The sequence below is a fragment of the Euprymna scolopes genome, chromosome 1, assembly GCF_053919585.1.
Source record: "Euprymna scolopes isolate OS-2025 chromosome 1, ASM5391958v1, whole genome shotgun sequence".
Classification (NCBI taxonomy): Eukaryota; Metazoa; Mollusca; class Cephalopoda; order Sepiida; family Sepiolidae; genus Euprymna; species Euprymna scolopes.
In genome coordinates, this window is record NC_136482.1 from 73,521,440 (window position 1) to 73,540,947 (window position 19,508).

At 34.4% G+C, this 19,508-nt stretch overlaps 1 protein-coding gene across 1 annotated transcript in view; it reads right to left on the reverse strand.

Moving 5' to 3' along the window:
* Window positions 1-584: 584 nt before the first annotated feature.
* Window positions 585-19,508, reverse strand: part of LOC145242098 (glutamate receptor 2-like) — a 1,575,989-nt gene continuing 1,557,065 nt past the window's right edge. The window contains exons 17-19 of the mRNA XM_080105053.1: window positions 14,999-15,130; window positions 13,970-14,074; window positions 585-799 (exon numbers count right to left, since the gene is read on the reverse strand). Of these exons, the coding sequence (XP_079961179.1) occupies window positions 728-799; window positions 13,970-14,074; window positions 14,999-15,130 (309 nt within the window). The 3' untranslated portion in view covers window positions 585-727. The remainder of the gene's footprint in view (window positions 800-13,969; window positions 14,075-14,998; window positions 15,131-19,508) is intronic.

The window sequence follows — 19,508 nt, forward strand, 5'->3', positions numbered from 1 at the left end:
TTGATGTTGCCATTTTCTTGTTTCATATACGTATATAAGTATCAGGTCAGTTAAAGAACCGTGTAAGTTTTACGCTAATGCAAAAGATGTAATTCACAAGAAGAAGAACTATAGTTCAAAGGTACTCCACTTGAAACATTTAGGCTGTTTTCTTTATTGTTGTACTTTTCTTTTTAATTCATTCGGCATAATAAATTAAAAAAAAAAAGATTTCCTGTTACAGAAGAGCTCCACTATCAAGAAAGAACGTCTTCGTGCAGTTCATAATATTACAATCAACCACAAAATGTAAAACATTTCATTACATCTTTCGGTTGAATAATTTAACTCTTCACTAATAAAAAATCGTACCCAATGCTCAAAGTGTTAATTCTGATAATTATTTAATTCTTCTTTTGTTTTTTATATCTATCCGCAAAAGCACAAGTATTCATAAACTGACCAGATATTATATATATATATATATATATATATATATATATATATATATATATATATATATATATATATATATATATATATTTCGGTGTTTGCAGTATAGTTTGAGTTGTTTGTTTTGAATGTAATAGTAGAAGCTGGTGTTATTTCCATTCCGTATTTTATAATATTTTTTTCAATTTCTTTTTTTTTTTTTCAATTTTCTTTTTGCAGTGAACCCTTCTTCAGGAGATCCAATGTCAAGACGCGACATCTTCGGCTAAATGATGTTGGAAAGCCGACATCCGGTTTAAACTTGCGTATGTGAGTTCCCCTCGGCATAGGACTCAAATGCTATTAATTGCGGAGCTGTATATGTGAACTGCAAGAGAGAAAGAAATAGAAGAAAATCACATTTAGTCACTTTCATGTTAATAAACAAAACTGAAATAGAAGAAAATGTTATGGAAAAGCCATGATAGCGTAAACTAAAACAATTAATAGTCTAGGGTGTTCCTATATGTTCCTATATGTTGTCGATACTAATCTTTTTCTTTATTGTGAATTGATTTGATGCTGTAATAAATGGCTGGATCAGAACCATTCCAGAAATAAAAGGCAAAGATCAATTGCCTGTTGAACAAGATCTGATTCACTTATTTTTGTGGGCTCATAAAGACACGAACACTGGATTAAGTGAAACTGTTATGTGGAACATTCAACACAAGAAACCGAGTCACCGAATTCACAGGATTTCATGAACAGAGATTTCTCCCTGAACGTTTACACGCTTTATTTGTCTCTATGTAAATACATAAATAAACTTCTCTTTCAGTATTCAAACCACAGTGTATATTATTTTATTCTTTTCACGGAATACTTTATCTTTGATTTTCCGTATAATAGGTCACCTTAGGACATATCAAATTGGCGACGGAGACGAGATTCGAACTCAGTAAAAAAAAAAAAATGAGCACGTGGTGAGCGCGAAATTAAAAAAAAATTCTCAAAAAGTTTATATCCGATTAAGGAAATACTTCTTAGAAAGCGAAAGACAAGTATTCCCGCAAGTACAAAGAATTTTTATATTATTATTGCCGTTTTTCATTGAACTTTCTGAAAAGTTGACGTCATATTGTCTCGTTTGAAAAGCGATTCGGAGGTATTCTGTTTTTGGTGAATAGGATAAAACGAATTGTACTGTGGTAATTGTTCTGCCATAAAGAAATTCTTAAAAGAAGTTTACGTGTAGTTGAAAAAGATGAAAAGGATCTCTGAAAATTTGTAAACTATTAATATTTTGTATGGTGATTTTTTTTTCTCTTTGAACATTTCTCAAGTGCTGACAATTTTTTTTCGTGACGATATCTGAAGGGGAACATCTTTTGTATTCGTTGACTTTGTATTTGTGCGTTTAAAAATGTTTTCCGAACAAATAACTGAGTTGACGAAAACGTTCAGCAAAAAGCTCAAATTGAATTTCAAAAACGGATTTTGATTCAGCAAAAACGTTTTGAATCACACGTCATTCAGCAAACTACAAAGTATCTTCTATTATGTGAAACTGTGTTGTCACAAAAAATCTGAAGATGGCGCATCTAGATTTTTTTCGGCAGAGGGTATAGCCAACTCTCTAGCAGAGTTCAAATACGACCCAGAACAAGGTGATACGTTCCCTGCCTATTATCATAGGTTCGAGACGATTTTTACAAAAAGATGTGAGAAATAGTCGGACAAGGAAAGAATCACACTCCTACTTCAGAAATTGGGTACGGAGGAAAACACAAAATTTAGGAATTTGATTTTACCAAAGAAACCTTAAGTTATTTCTTTTTCGGAAACTGTTCGAATTTTGTGCTCGATATTTGGTGAAAGAGGCAGCCTTTTTCCATATAAGGTATAAGTACTTGAACATGCAAAAAAGAAGAAACTGATCATACTGTAACATATGCGAATTAAGTCAACGCCCAGTGTGAACTATTTAAAAGGTTTGTTAGTTGCTATGTTGATAAGTGTTATATATTTGTTCAGGGACTGACAAAACCGAAGGACAACGATTTAACGTCAAAGATTTTATCGATTATGGAGCAAGATCCAGAAATTAAATTGCAAAAAGTGACATAAGAATGCCAGAAATTGATAAATGTGAAAAGGGATACCATTAGGATAGAGGGAAAACTACAGCCCACGTCCTAATGGTAAAACAAAAAACATTTCCCAAGAACAAAGGAAAAAGTTTTGAATGTTGGAGCTGTGCGGGTTCGCACTTAAGAAAAAAATGCCCCTTTAAAGATCAACTTGTGCCAAATGTGATTTAGTCGGACAAAGAGCTTCCCAGTGCCGAACTAAACAAAATAAACAAAGACAAAAATTTAAGTCTAAAGTAAATGTGGCGTTGTCAAAAGAAGAAGTGAGACAAGGAAGTAAAAGAAAATTTGTCAATTCCAAAATAAACGGTCACATAGTGAAACTACTTTTGGATACAGGTAGCGATACTTCAATTATCGACGAAGTGACCTGGAAGAAGATTGGGTGTCCACATTTAAAATTGCCAAAGGAGTATCCAGCAAAAGATTAAAATTCATGGGAGAGTTTGATTGCAGTGTATCTCTTGAATCGAAAACTTTTTCTACAAAAGTGTTAGTTGTTCTTGCCTCTTCGGAATTGATTGGGTCGTTTTGTTTGATTTATGGGAGTTACCCATAAATTCATTTTGTAACAATGTGAGTGTAGCTGAAAAAAAATTCCAAACAAAAAAAAAAGTGAATTCACCAGGTTTTTTTTTCTGAGGGGTTAGGTATGTGTACTAAAACCGAAGTGAATTTTGAACAAAAACAAAATGTGAAACTTGTTTTTAAGCCGAAAAGAAACGCGCCCTTTTCCTCAAAAGAAGATATTGAAATTGAACTACAGAGACTGCAGGAAAATGGTGTAGTCGGAAAAGTGACTATTCTGAGTGGACAAGCCCCACTGCATCTGTTAAAAAGAAAAATAAGAGGATTCGGGTATGCACCGATTTTTTTCCAGGTTTTAATGACTGTCTTATGGATCATAGTTATCCACTCTCATTCCCTAAAGGAATTTTTACAAAGCTGAATGGAGGGAAAATTTTTTCTCCAAAATTGATTTATCTGAGGCTTACCTTCAGGTAAAAGTCAGTGAAGAATGCTCGAAATATTTGTGCATCAATACCCATTTAGGACTCTTCAGACTCAAAAGGCTTCCTTTTGGTTTGAAAGTAGCTCCAGTGTTTTTCAGCACATAATGGACACAATACTTGCCGATTTAGATTTTGCAATCGCATATTTGGATGACATTCTTGTAAAGAGCAGAAATGTGCAGGAAAACAAAAAACATATCAGAACAGTTTTCCAAAGAATTGGGGAATTTGGTTTCAAATTGAGTGCCGAAAAATGTGATTTTTTTTAAACAGATAAAATATATGGGTCAAATCATTGACAGCTAAAGCAGAAGACCGGATCCCCAGAGAACAGAAGCCATTGTGAGGATGCTAACACCTAGTAATGTTGCCCAGCTACAATCATTTTTGGGTTTAGCACAATGTTATGCTATCTATATCCTCAAAATACAGAAGTTGAGAGTACCATTGAACGAATTATTAAAAAAAGGAGTGCCGAAGTGCATTTGAAGAGATTAAGAAATGCATGCTATCTGATTTAGGACTGGTCCACTTCGATCCACAGAAGGAATTGATTGTGGCGTCAGATGCAAGTTATTATGGTATAGGAGCAGTACTTCTCCATAGACTGGAAGATGTGTCAACGAAACCAATAGTTCATGCTTCCAGATCACTTTTGCCTGCGGAGAGAAACTATTCTCAAATTGAAAAAGAAAGTTTGGCAATAATTTATGCAATTAAAAAATTCCATACATTTATTCATGGCAGGATTTTTTACATTGCAGACCGTTTTCGATGTGCTCACAGACTTTATTGTTTGCAGACAGAGCCTTGTTGACTATTTTTGGGTCTAAAAGAGGCATACCCACTCATACTGCAAACAGACTTCAACGATGGAGCATTATTCTGTTGAATTATAATTTTAAAATGGAGTAGATTTCATTCAAAAATATGGGACATGCAGATGGTCTCTCCAGATTGATTCAAAAGTGTGCTGAACCTTTAAAGGGCACAGTGATAGCTACATTGGGAGAGAGGAAAAAGAACTCTCCGGATTGCTGTGCAACACGATTCGGGAGTTACCAGTGACTCTAAATGACATCAATAAGGCAGCAGAAACAGATGAATTCATTGTAAGAACGAAAAACCAGGTGCAGCTAAATGACAAATCAAAGAAAGAGTAAAAAATTTCGCTGTTTTCGATGTGTTCACAGACTTTATTGTTTGCAGACAGAGCCGTCATACCGACCACACTGCAAAAGAGAATGCTAAAGAATTCCATAGCGGTCATCCAGGCATGTCCAGAATGAAGGCTTTGATGCGCGGATATACATGTTGGCCTACTATGGACCGGGACATCGAAAAAATAGTAAGAGAGTGTCGAGGGTGTCAGCTAGGAGTAAAGGCACCACCTGTATAGATACAACCGTGACCGAAGACGGATGCGGCATGGATATTGACTATGCAGGTCCGTTAAATGGATATTATTTCTTAGTGGTTGTCGACAGCTTTACAAAATGGCCGGAAGTGTTTAAGTGTAAACATCCGACATCGCCTAGTACTAAAGATCCATTAATCCATCTCTTCAGTCGTTTTGGAGTACCTAAAACTATTGTCAGTGACAACGGCACCTAATTTACCAGCAAAGAGTTTGAAGAATACTGCAAGGCCCTATCGATTGAACATTTAATAACTGCAATATACCATCCAAGGTCAAATTGTCTCGCAGAGAGATTTGTTGATACGTTCAAAAGAGCTTTAAGGACACACCAATGCATGGACACCGATGAGAAGAGCCTTGAAACTTTTTGCTTGCATACAGGATCACTTCTAACCCAAACACGAATGCCGATTTGTCACCAGCTGAACTAATGTTCGCACGGAAAATCAGATCTGTATTTGACAGGATTTTACCAAAGGCAACCAAGACAACAGCAACGAGAAAAAATCATTCGACAAGGTTCTACAAACCTGATTACAAAATATTCTTCTTGAATTATAGGACTGGGAAAAGCTTTTGGGAAGAGGAGATGATTATGAAAAGAATTGGACACATGCTATATTCGGTAAGAAGTAGTAAATTTGACTGTCGCAGGCATATGAATCAGCTAAGACCCCGACACACTGATGACTACAAACAGGCAGAAGATAATGAACTGCCCTTAGAGGTATTGTATGACTCTTTTAATATTCCTCTACCCATAGCACAACCTACTCCGAGAGTAGTATTTTTTACTCCAGGTCAGAGAGTACCAGTTTCACCACCAGCTCCACCCCCTCAAACGGTGTTGAGGAGAAAAAGTACAAGGGTGAAAAGAAAAGTTAACCGACTGAGCTCCAAACCTAAAAATAAACGGAATTAAGCAAAATTCTCCAAGGAGAAATTGGCTTGGGGGGAGGTGTTATGTGGAGATAGGTAACCAACTCGGAACATTCTACATAAGGAACCAAGTCACCGGATTCACTGGGCTTCATGAACAGATTTCTCCCTGAACGTTAACACGCTCTATTTGTCTCTATGTGAATACGTAAGTAAACTTCACTTTCCATATTCAAACCACCGTGTATATTAATTTATTCCTTTCACGGAATACTTTATCTTTGATTGTCCGTATAATAGGCCACCTTAGGACAAATCAGAAACTAAGTATATTGAAGAAAATATGGTACTTATGCATCTTTTAACCCAAGCGTACTCAACGTTCGATATTTTGGGTTTATTTGCTCCCCCACCGAGCAAATTACACGCAATGCTGATTTTTAATGTGAGGAGTGAATGGGGACATGGGCACCAACGTCCGGGGAGTAGTGGAGCTTGATAGTGACAATTGGTATGAAGGGTTGCCCCTACATTGACCAAGGTCTTATATGTTGGGTTGTATTTATTTGCTTCCCAACTTAGCAAATTAGGCACAAGACCGTTTTTTTTAATGTGGAGAGAGAGAGAGAGGGAGGGGGAAGGAAAGGGGTACCAGCTCCCGATGGGTGGGAAAGGAGAACTGGGTAGTGACAATTGGTATGAAGGGTTGCCCCTACATTGACCAAGGTCTGATATGTGGGGTTGGTATTTATTTGCTCCACCACTGAGCAAATTAGGCACAAGGCCGATTTTTAATGTTAGGAGTGAAGGGGAAATGGGGACTAACTCCCCGGGGAGTAGGGGAGGTGTATAGTGACAATTGGTATGAAGGGTTGGTATTTATTTGCTCCCCAACTGAACAAATTAGGCACAAGGCTGATTTTTAATGTGAAGAGTGAAGGGGAAATGGAGATCAACTCCTCGGGGAGTAGGGGAGTTGGATAGTGACAATTGGTATGAAGGGTTGCCCCTACATTGACTAAGGTCTTATATGTGGGGTTGCCCCCACATATGGTCTTTGCTTGCAGTATCTGCCGGAACAGATACTACACTTTGAGGTATTTATATGCTCCCCCCCCACTGAGCAAATTAGGCACAAGGCCGATTTTTAAAGTGAGGAGTGAAGGGGAAATGGGGATCAACTCCTCGGGGAGTAGGGGAGCTGGATAGTGACAATTGGTATGAAGGGTTGCCCCTACATTGACCAAGGTCTTTTGCTCCCCCACCGAGCAAATTAGGCACAAGGCCAATTTTTAATGTGAGGGGTAAAGAGAGGGGGAAGGGAAAAAGGGGACCAGAAATGGCAACTGGTTAAAGGTCAGGTATGTGGGGGTTGCCCTCACATCTGGTCTTTGCTTGCAGTATCTGTCGAAACAGATACTACACTTTGAGGTATTTATTTGCTCCCCCACTGAGCAAATTAGGCACAAGGCCGATTTTTAATGTGAGGAGGGAAGGGGAAATGGGGACCAACTCCCCGGGGAGTAGGGGAGCTGGATAGTGACAATTGGTATGAAGGGTGGCCCCTACATTGACCAAGGTCTTATATGTGGGGTCGCCCTCACATCTGGTCTTTGCTTGCAAAAAGGTCGAGAAAACTTGAAAAGCTAAGAACAGCATCTATTAACAACAGACCTTTGATGTTAATCAAAAAGATCACGCACAAAAGGTCAGACCGACCGACCGACTGACCGACGTATTGACTTATAAAGTCGTTTGCACGCGAATAAAAAGTAGATAAAACCGAATTCGGATTTAATAATGAGTTATGATAGCTTATGATATATCATGACGAAATAGGTGAAATATTATTAGAGGATTTCCCCTACAAAAGAAAACATAGTTGGTTTTAGAAGAAGAAGAAAAAAATTATTATTGCTGTTAATATCTTTGTCTTTATTAATTCGTAAAGAATAATAAAAAACATTAAAATGTAATAAATACAATTAATGTACATCATTGAATATAATCTATATATATAAAAGCGAAAATGTGTGTATGTATGTATTGTTATTCGCTTTTTGTGTATGTCAACAAAAGGCTTTTTTCGCCGTGATTCTCGGTTGGCTCGCTCCTTCTTAAAACTTTTTATATGCTGTCTAAATAATAATATCTACGACTAAGGAACTCTGGTCGCAGCTATCTTTAATTTACGAAACTTTTACAAGATATTTTTGATCGCCGCGTAGCGGGTAAAACAAACTGGCTTCCAGCGCAAAACTAGGTCAAACACCACGCGACTTAACGTTCTCGCACCTGTTAATTCCGTTTTATAAGCGTCAACTTACCACACTTATCAATTTATGTATTCCCTTGATCGAGATGGTTAGGTCGCAGGTTTTTTTTCCATTTCCTTTCCACCTCCGCGTCAAAGGTTCGGGGTTGAAGCCTATCTTTCTACTGAAACTTTTTTTCTCTTTTACACCTCCAAAAACTCGGCCAACGTCTTTTTTTTTTAATAAGGGTTTTTTTATCTATCCCCCACACACATCTCCAAACACCGGGCAACGCCGGGTACCCCCCCGCCAGTTAAATATAAAAGAAAAATTTAAATAAAAAATGATAAAAGTCAAATATGTGACAAAAATGTCTAAAATAACATGAAATAAAACCAATATTCGTTCAGAAACTCATTACAATGTTATATATATGCACACACACACACACACACGCACACACACACACACACACATATATATATAATGTGTGTGTGTGTTACTATGCAGTAACATTTAAAGAAATACCACATCAATCAGTAATTAAATGAAGCACATATCATATTTTTGCATCCAACGGTCAAAATAACCTATAGTTTTTGAAACCACAGGTATCAATGAAAAAACGAAATATTACTATATAGTATCATATGATATGCTCTTAAAAACTGAAACTATACTTTTTAAAAAAGTATAGTTTCAGTTTCGCTAGAAATGCAGAATGATACTGGAAACTAATTGATAAAAAATCAGAACAGAGCAGAAGATATTTTACACACAATAAACTTTTAAAACATAAATGATAAATGCTACCTTTTTTACTTGGAATTCACCACTTATCAAGGCTCGAAAGCCACTCGAGGAATGTGAGGTGGTAGTGTGGTAATCGTTATGGTGTAAATTGTGGAGAACTTTATTATTTATGGGAACCGCTATATAAGAACTTGCTTACATTGGATTTGAAGGCTGCTATGCTGCATTCAACCGGGAAGCAGGCCAGTGAAACAGTGTTTCACGAGCCGGCAGTTCTGAGAAAGAACCTTTGTTCATGGAATTTGTGTTTATGTTTAGGCACAGATAGCGAGTAGGGGAAACCATATATAGTGTTTGTAGCCAGTCGAGTGTTTCTGTGAAAGCTTAGCAAGGGGGAGACCATAAATTAGAATACAGTCGAGCACTTGCTATGAAAATAACGATAGAACAAAGACAGGCTCGTAACGTCTCTTCTGTGGGAAAGAGTTTGCAGGGAAGAGAAAAGGGCATCACCTACTAGGTTTCGACGTCAGTTTTGAACTCTGTTAAGGCAGGATAGGTAGCGCTGAGCAGCTCCTGCTCATATGTGACAACGGTACTCTATTTTAGGGCATACCTGGCTCTAATAGAGACAGAGCATTGGAGTGGTGGAGTGATCCAACCATTTTTCCTCCGATTTGATGTATGTGTCCCATTTCAGATCATGAGTAAAGGTCAGACAAACTTTCCCAAAATGGGAGCCATTCATTTCAATTCGGGCGTGATGGGGGGTGGAATGATTATGATGAAAGGAGAGAAGTTTGGTTTTTGATGCATTAAAATTAACCAACCAGCTTTTTCCCCATTGCACTATGTCCTCAAGATTAGGAGGGAGGGAGGGAGGGAGAGAGAGAGAGAGAGAGAGAGAGAGAGAGAGAGAGAGAGAGAGAGAGAGAGAGAGAGAATCTGAAAGATCTTTTTTATTGCTGGCCTTTGAAGCGTTGACACAGATTGTTATGTCGTCTGCATAAATATCTACGAATGATCTAAAATGTGATTTGGGAAATCATTGATGAAGATCAGGAAGATAGTTGAGCCCAGGATGAAACCTTGAGTGACATTAGCTTTAATACAATGAGTTTTTGATTTCTACTTATCAACGACTAGTCTTATAAGCCTATGAGAGAAAAAGGGTTTAATGATTGGGAGGGCATTTCCAGCTATTCCATAGCTGTCAATCTTGCGAATAGACCTTTATGTCATACTCTATCCAAAGCCTTCGATATGTCAAGAGCTATTGCTTTAAAAACGAAACTCCTGTCGAGAGAGTCACCAATCCTGTGTTAATACTGCAGCTGTAGATATTGATATTATATTCCCCTTAGGAGGTTATTTTTGCTGAAGTGGTTAACCACTTTTCTATTTATCAAAAATTCCAGCAACCTACCCATGAAGCACAGGAGACTGATCGGTCGGTACTGAGAGGGAGATGACTGAGCATCAGAACTTATAAATATGATGCAGACTGATAAAGTTTTCCAGGGTGTTGAGAAGCATTTCTCCTTAAGGCAACGTGTAAACGGCTTTGTAAGTATGGGAGCTAGTTTCGGTTGAAGCTTTTTGAGCACTATGACTTGAATGCCGTCACGGCAAGTTGCTTTACTGGAATCAAATTTTCAGAAATTTGTATATTGCATTTCAGAAATTTGTATGTTGCATAGAATGTTTTCTGATCTCAAAAGGTAGAATTTGTTGCAAGTTCTTGGCGAAGGGTTTGCTTTGTCAGATGCTGACGAAATTACTTCAATCCATTGATGATGGTAGGATAGAAGACACGCTTCTGTTCAGGACCCTGCTTGTTATTTGCCAAAATTGGTGGGAACCAAGCTGCTGCTCAGCTACTTTAAACTTGATGTACTGAGCATACGAATCTTTTGTATTCTTATTACATTTTTACAATGGTTGCTAGCAGTCCTAAAAGGGACTTATCTTTACTACAGTTTCACGTATCATCCAATAATTTGAAGGTTTTTATACATTTGAATACAAATTCCAAACGACCAGGAAAACTAATTTATGTATTAGTTTTCTGTTTTATTTTCATTTATTTGTTAATCTTCAATTGAAATGATATCGAACCTTTTATGTATATATTAGGTCTGCTGTCTTCGTTCAGATTGGTTTCTATTGTGAGAAGTGTATTAGACATGAATTAATAAATACTTTTCCGAAATAATTACACGTGGTTTTGAGTTATTATTCCGAGTTCGTATAAGGCTCACAGACAGATAATCATATTCCGGTATATATATATATATATATATATATATATATATATATATATATATATATATATATATATTTCTCTAAGTTTTTACCGATATTAAACTAAAAAAAAATACAATCATAACATTTCGTATGTAAACTCCAAGTTTTTACCGATATTAAACTAAAAAAAAATATAATCATAACATTTCGTATGTAAACTCCAAGTTTTTACCGATATTAAACTAAAAAAAAATACAATCATAACATTTCGTATGTAAACTCCAAGTTTTTACCGATATTAAACTAAAAAAAATACAATTATAACATTTCGTATGTAAACTCCAAGTTTTTACCGATATTAAACTAAAAAAAAATACAATCATAACATTTCGTATGTAAACTCCAAGTTTTTACCGATATTAAACTAAAAAAAATACAATCATAACATTTCGTATGTAAACTCCAAGTTTTTACCGATATTAAACTAAAAAAAAATACAATCATAACATTTCGTATGTAAACTCCAAGTTTTTACCGATATTAAACTAAAAAAAATACAATCATAACATTTCGTATGTAAACTCCAAGTTTTTACCGATATTAAACTAAAAAAAAATACAATCATAACATTTCGTATGTAAACTCCAAGTTTTTACCGATATTAAACTAAAAAAAATACAATCATAACATTTCGTATGTAAACTCCAAGTTTTTACCGATATTAAACTAAAAAAAATACAATCATAACATTTCGTATGTAAACTCCAAGCTTTTACCGATATTAAACTAAAAAAAATACAATCATAACATTTCGTATGTAAACTCCAAGTTTTTACCGATATTAAACTAAAAAAAAATACAATCATAACATTTCGTATGTAAACTCCAAGTTTTTACCGATATTAAACTAAAAAAAAATACAATCATAACATTTCGTATGTAAACTCCAAGTTTTTACCGATATTAAACTAAAAAAAATACAATCATAACATTTCGTATGTAAACTCCAAGTTTTTACCGATATTAAACTAAAAAAAAATACAATCATAACATTTCGTATGTAAACTCCAAGTTTTTACCGATATTAAACTAAAAAAAATACAATCATAACATTTCGTATGTAAACTCCAAGTTTTTACCGATATTAAACTAAAAAAAATACAATCATAACATTTCGTATGTAAACTCCAAGCTTTTACCGATATTAAACTAAAAAAAATACAATCATAACATTTCGTATGTAAACTCCAAGTTTTTACCGATATTAAACTAAAAAAAAATACAATCATAACATTTCGTATGTAAACTCCAAGTTTTTACCGATATTAAACTAAAAAAAAATACAATCATAACATTTCGTATGTAAACTCCAAGTTTTTACCGATATTAAACTAAAAAAAAAAATACAATCATAACATTTCGTATGTAAACTCCAAGTTTTTACCGATATTAAACTAAAAAAAATACAATCATAACATTTCGTATGTAAACATTTTTGAAAGACACAAGTTTATTATGATGAATATTTATGAAAAAAAAAAAAATCAGTCATTTGAATATTAAACAAATCAGTCCAGCGTCGTTATCTTCATTTTGCATTCCTTTAACTTGTGATAAAAATCTGAATCATGCCTTATACGAGTCTTCATGAAACTAAATTTAAATATATTTGGAATCCATTTATAATATATATATAATACTTTTTTGGCCATTAAAACGGGCAAAAGTCATAGCCCGTTAACTTAGAAAGAGTGCTTTATGGCAAACCTCTAGTGTAAATGTATTAGTGTGATTACTAATCCTTCTAATCCCTTACTGTGCATCGGACAGATACCATAAAACTTAGTTTGCTGCACTTTATAACAAAGGCTCATACAAAATTTCAGCCAGATCGGCCGAATAGTTTATGAGAAAAAGTGGAACAGAGAAACAGAATAAAAGAAATCTATATATCTATAAACGTGAACGTGTCTGTCTGTCTGTCTGTGTGTCTGTCTGTCTGTGTACATTTCCCTACGCAATAACTCTGTCAATTTTTAGTCTATAGACTCGAAATTTGAAATACCGGGTACTGAGATTTGGGAAAATCGATGTGACGGGTGTCAGCCAGAAATTTGGCTGTTAAGGGGTCAAATTTCAACGATTTGACCTTTAAGAACTCTACCAAACTCCTCCGACAATTTTGGGTTTAGACACTTGAAATTTTAGATATAGGTTCCTTGAACGTGGATCTAACTTAATAAAGTGATTTGAGCCCGAAACTATAAATTTTAAGGGGTCATAATAGGGGTCAAAGTTTAAAAAAATTAACCAATTTTTTTTGTTTTTTTGCTTTTTTTGCACAGCATACACCTCCAAACACCCGAGCAACGCCGGGCACCCCTGCTAGTATATCTATAAAAGTGAACGTGTCTGTGTATCTGTCTGTGTGTCTGTCTGTCTGTGTACATTTCCCTACACAATAACTCTGTCAATTTTTAGTCTACAGACTCGAAATTTGATATACAGGGTATTCAGATTTGGAAAAATCGATGTGATTGGTTTTCGGTCAGAAATTTGGCGATTAAGGGGTCAAAGTTACACGATTTGACCTTTGGGAACTCTACTAAACTCCTCCAACAATTTTGGATCTAAACACTTGAAATTTTAGATATAGTTTCCTTGAAGATGGATCTAACTTAATAATTTGGGCCCGAAACAATAAATTTTAAGGGGTCATAACAGGGGTCAAAGTTTTAAAAAATTGACTGTTTTTTTTTTTTGCTCAACATACACCTCCAAATACCCGGGCAACGCCGGGCACCCATGCTAGTATAATATATATTAAAGAAAACGTACTGTAGAAACAGCTTTTTCTGGCAAGTAATCCGGACACAGATGTCCAGTCCCGTCTTTATCTCCTGATAAAGCGTCACCTGATTTCCGCCCGGGAATGTATTCGCCCTGTGTAAGAAGAGAGAGAGAGAGAGAGAGAGAAAAAATAGTCGTGTTAAGACGCACAGTGTTTATTATTATATTTCGCTCAACAGGACACATATTGAAAGAAAAAAATTCCAGAGTTTGAAAAAAATATATATATATTAAACAGCACAATTTTTATATTGTAATCCACAATTTTTTTTTATTAAAAAACACATTTTTAAAATTAATAAATTTGATAGAAAAGATGACAAAAAAATCTCTGCTTAAAACCCATAATTTCTACAGGATTTATATTATTATTATTATTATTATTATTATTATTATTATTATTATTATTATTATTATTATTATTATTATTATTATAATAATAATAATAATAATAATAATAATAATAATAATAATTATTATTATTATTATTATTATTATTATTATTATTATAATAATAATAATAATAATAATAATAATAATAATAATAATAATAATAATAATATCTTATTTAGCTGCTCTCTAACAGGTTAGACACAAGGTCAAATATGGATTTGATGAAAATGTTTTTGTGGAACGAACTGGTTTTCAATCCGTGTCGTTAATCACTTAGCCACCGTCACCGCCAAATATTATTGCATTATGAATGTAAATCCAGAATTTGAATGAAAATTATAGTCTGAGTAACTTTCAGTGTAAGACAATATTTTTTGTTTAATATTTGAAAAAATAAAATAAACAATTCTTTTTTAATGATTGAAAATGCATGCAAAAACATATTCCAAAGATTTTCCCAGTATATAGAAAAAAGTATATAGAAAAAAGTATATAGAAAAAAGTGGACGTGTTTCCGTCTAATAGAGGTTGCGTTATTTTTCGATTCGAAACAATGTCTGTAGGACTGTTTAATGATTTAATTATTGAATTCAAGATCGGAAAAACATAGATTATTAAACTTACTTTTGAACCTCGGCATTTTAGTTTGCAGACGAATTCGACAATCCCAAGCGCTATGGCCAATGCCAAGCCACAGATTAAGATATAGAAAACACCAGCTACATTGCTTAGTGAGAGCGATCGCTTTTTTGAATCCTGTCGAAAAAAAGGAAAAACAGAAAATAATAATAAGTGCACAGATTGAGATGGTTTTTAAACTGAGGAAAAAAAAAGCACAGAAAATTCCAATCTTTTTTATAAAGTTATTCGGCTATTTTTAATAATAACTAAAATAATCAACAGATATTTATAATTGCAAATAAACAATGCAGTATTTATGGTATGACGATTCTTTTCAGCTCAGAAATAGTCTAGAGATTATAATGGCAATTGTTGGATTCTCGAAAGAATTTATCAGGCTAATTATAGAGCTGTTTTTGTAATGTTATCAAAATTTAATGATTCAGGCGACAAACATACAAAAGTGTTCGATTGAACACTCCTAAGCTCCCCCTTCTAAAAATATCGCAGCAAATACTCGTCTAGCTATGGCAATTGTCATCAATTTCCCTTACGCTCTATCTGTGCCTAAAACTAAACAAAAATTCAAGGAGCAAAATTCCTTCTCTTCAACTACCCATTTGTGGAACACAATACCGCCTGAATGCTTCTCACATGACTATAACATGATCATTTTCAAATCTAGTGTGACCAAGTCCTTGTTGATCCGTCGTCTTAAATAATCAAACCCTACATAAGTTCATTCGTTACTGATCATTACGGTGTTTGTCTGGCACCTATTAACCCTTATGTCCTAATGACCTTTGATAAACAGTGACACGCCTAGTAAAGTACAAATTATTAAAGCCAGTAAACAATACAGTAGATAATTACACGTTGAATAACTGGCTTGTAATATGTACGGGAAATGGTCGCGCTGTGTTTATACTACAGTTGTATACCTTGAGGCTTGCATTATCGTTGTTGACATGGTATGTAGGATAGTTAATTATATCAGAAAGTTCAGTACTTTCTCTACAACAGTTTTAACTGAGTGACAGAAAAAGGAATGAAAGTAATAGGCATATTTCTTTCATTGATAAAAAAATAAATAATGAATGAAACGAGTCGGCTACAAATTGTGAAATCTTAGTAAACATATACTTGAATGAATTAGATATTTGTTTACCACTGTGAGAAACTAAACAGACATGAATAAAGTAAAGGACTGTTTTTCTTTAAGCAAAATAACGTGTAATAAATGGTTGAAATACGCCAGTTTTTAATACTAATAGTAAAGTAAAATCAATGTTGGAACTAAACGTATTAATTTTTGGTAGGTTCTAGGAATTGACATATTTGTTTGAAGTAGCTGACCGAACTTGGCAACAGAAATTGAGCAATACAATCTAGTAATACGATTTCGTAAGATAATCTAGTAATACAATCCAGTTATACAATCTTGTAATACAATCTTGAAAGAAATCTTGTGATACAATCTAGGAATACAATCTCGTAATACCATCGTGTCATACAATCTAGTAATACCATGAAGTAATATAATCAATTAACACAATCTTGTAATACAATTTTGTAAAAATAATGTAATAAAAGCAAATAATACAATCTTTTAATTTTACTTAGTAATACAATTAAGCAATATAGTTCAGTAATACAATCTAGTTAAAACTAGATTTTATTACTAAATTAGTTAAAAACAGATTTTATTACTAATTTAGTAACAAAATCTGATATTACAATCTAGTAATACAATCTTGTAATACTATCTAGTTATATAATCTAGTAATACAATCTAGTAATACAATATTGCATTAACATGTTGTAATTCAATCTAGTATTAAATCCAGTAATACAATTTAGTAATATAATATCGTAATTAAATTTTGTTATACAATAAAGTATTACACTCTTGCAATACGATTTTGTAATACAATCTTTTAATATAATCTAGAAATACAATCTTGAAACACAATCTTTAAATACAATTTAGTAATATAATCATCTGATAATATAATATCTTTTAATAAGACAATCTTGTAATCTCTTAATACAATCTAGTAATAAAACTAGTAAATCAATGTACTAATACAATGTAGTAGTAAAATCTTGTAATACTATATTATAATACAATCAAAAAATTTAGTAATGCAATTTAGTAATGCATTCTAATAATACAATCTTGTTAAACAATCAAGTATTACAATCTAGTAATACAATCTGGTATAACAATATTGCCACTCTAGTAATACAATTTAGTAATAACATTCAGGATACAATATAAAATTACAATCTAGTAATATAATCTTGTATGTCAATCCCTTTACACAATATGATAATACAATCTGGTAATACAATCTTAAAATACAACCTGTAATACAGTCTAGTCATACAATCTTGTAATACAATTTTGAAATAAAATTTAGTAATACAATCTAGTTATATAATCTAGTAATACAATCAAGGAATGGGGTCTAAAAATACAATCTAGTAATACGATCCTGTAATACGATCTAGTTATAATATCTAACAATAAAATCTTGTAATTTAATCTTTAATACAATTTTAATATAGTCTACAATAACAACATTCTAATACAATCTAGTAATACTGTTGTAGACCCGTGCTAGGGGTTACAAATGAAAGAAACCACAAGTAGTGTAAAGTGTATAAAATATAATAGGTATTTATCATAAAGAATACAGGAGCCACTAAAGTGGTATGAGAGAAATTTGTTCATAGTACGCAGTTAAACATGGTATGAATATCCCATTTAGTCTCTGAAACCAGTGGTATTCATAGGACTGGTTGATTCCACTTAGTTCTCAAATAGGGGTGATTTGTACCCTACAACAGACCCCTCCCGAGCTTTTCATTCCCCTGAGATGATCGTATAGCTCTTTTTCCTGGGGTTGATCTCTATCGGGTCGGTCATTTTCCTTTTCCTGGAGGAGGGGCGTTGTCCGGCTACTTGTGGTGTAACCAAGTCGAACGAGTCATATATCTTGTCCATTATTTCTTGTTATTCAGCAGGCGATTGTCTTTCGTCATCCGTTATTATTTAAATGTTTCTTGTGCGTAAATCTTGAACCTTCGATAATGTAGACCATCCGCCCGATCCTTTTCTGTACCTTTCCTAGTTCCCACATCGTGTTATTATTTTTGTGTACCTGGAAAAATACCTTTTTAGGAACTATAGTATTTAGCGGTTTCACCTGTTTTGGTAAAATTTTTTCGTAGACCGGCCTAATTTTCATCGCGAACATTAACTCTGCCGGCGACATCTTCGATGGAGTCCTTTCATTTGGCGTAATTTGGCAAGCTTGTAAAAACTGTTGTAACGCCTTTTCTGAGGGCGTTCCTTTATCCTCCTTCAGGGCTCTTTTCCATGTGTCTACAAACCGCTCTGCCTGACTGTTCGATCGGGGATGATAGGTTGGCGTCGTTATGTGGTTAACCTGGAAATCCTCGCAGAAGGCTTTTAAAATCTGCTGAAGTGAATTGTGTGCCATTGTCTGACACTAGACAATCAACCACACCAAACCTTGCGAACAATTCGTGAAGAGCACTGATTGTAAAATCCGTTGTTGGGCTTTTCACCATGTAGTGACGCTATTACTGTGTCCTCTAGCGGTTCCCTTGATTTCGGGATTAATCGCGACAATCCGTCTATGTGACTTAACTTCGCAGATGTAAGAAATTCCCTACTGAAATCGTAATTCAGTAGAATAGTTCCCCATTTTGCAGTCTGTTGGCTGTATAAGTTGGCAGACATTTTTTTAGAGCAAAAGATGGTTATAAGCAGCTTATGGTCAGTTTGCAATTTAAACTTACCGACCGTGTAAAATTCGGTGGAATTTTGTAACACCAAATATGATCCACAGTGCTTCATTTTCGATTTGGGAGTAATTATTCTCAGCAGGAAGTAAAGTTCTTGACGCATGGGCGATCGGCTTAGTGGACCCATCAGGCATCTTGTGTAGAATGCACGCTCCGAACCCATGAGAACTTGCGTCAGTTGCGACAATAATCTCTTGTTTCGGATTGAAATAAGTCAGAGATATATCTGACATTAATACATCCTTTTATTTCTGCCTGGCACTCAGGCGTCCAGCACCATTTTTTATCCATTTTTAATAGTACATTCAATGGCGCATGCAATTCATGCATGTTCTTAATGAACGTTTTATAATAGTTCCCAAGCCCTAAAATCTGTGCAATGTAGTTACATTATGAGGTTCTGGCATGTCTTTTATAGCTGTGGACTTGTCTGGATCGGGTTTCCTCCCGTTCTTATATATGATATGACCCAGGTATTTAATTCGTTCCAAAAAATTCGCATTTTGCTTCCTTCAATGTGAAGTCGTATTCTTTTATTCTGTCAAACATTTGAAATACATGATCTCTATGTTGTTCAACATTTTGACTACACATAAGAATATCGTCCAGATAGCCTATTGCGAAATCCAAACCGCTTAGCAAAGTATCAATTACGTGTTGGAAAATTGCAGGTGCT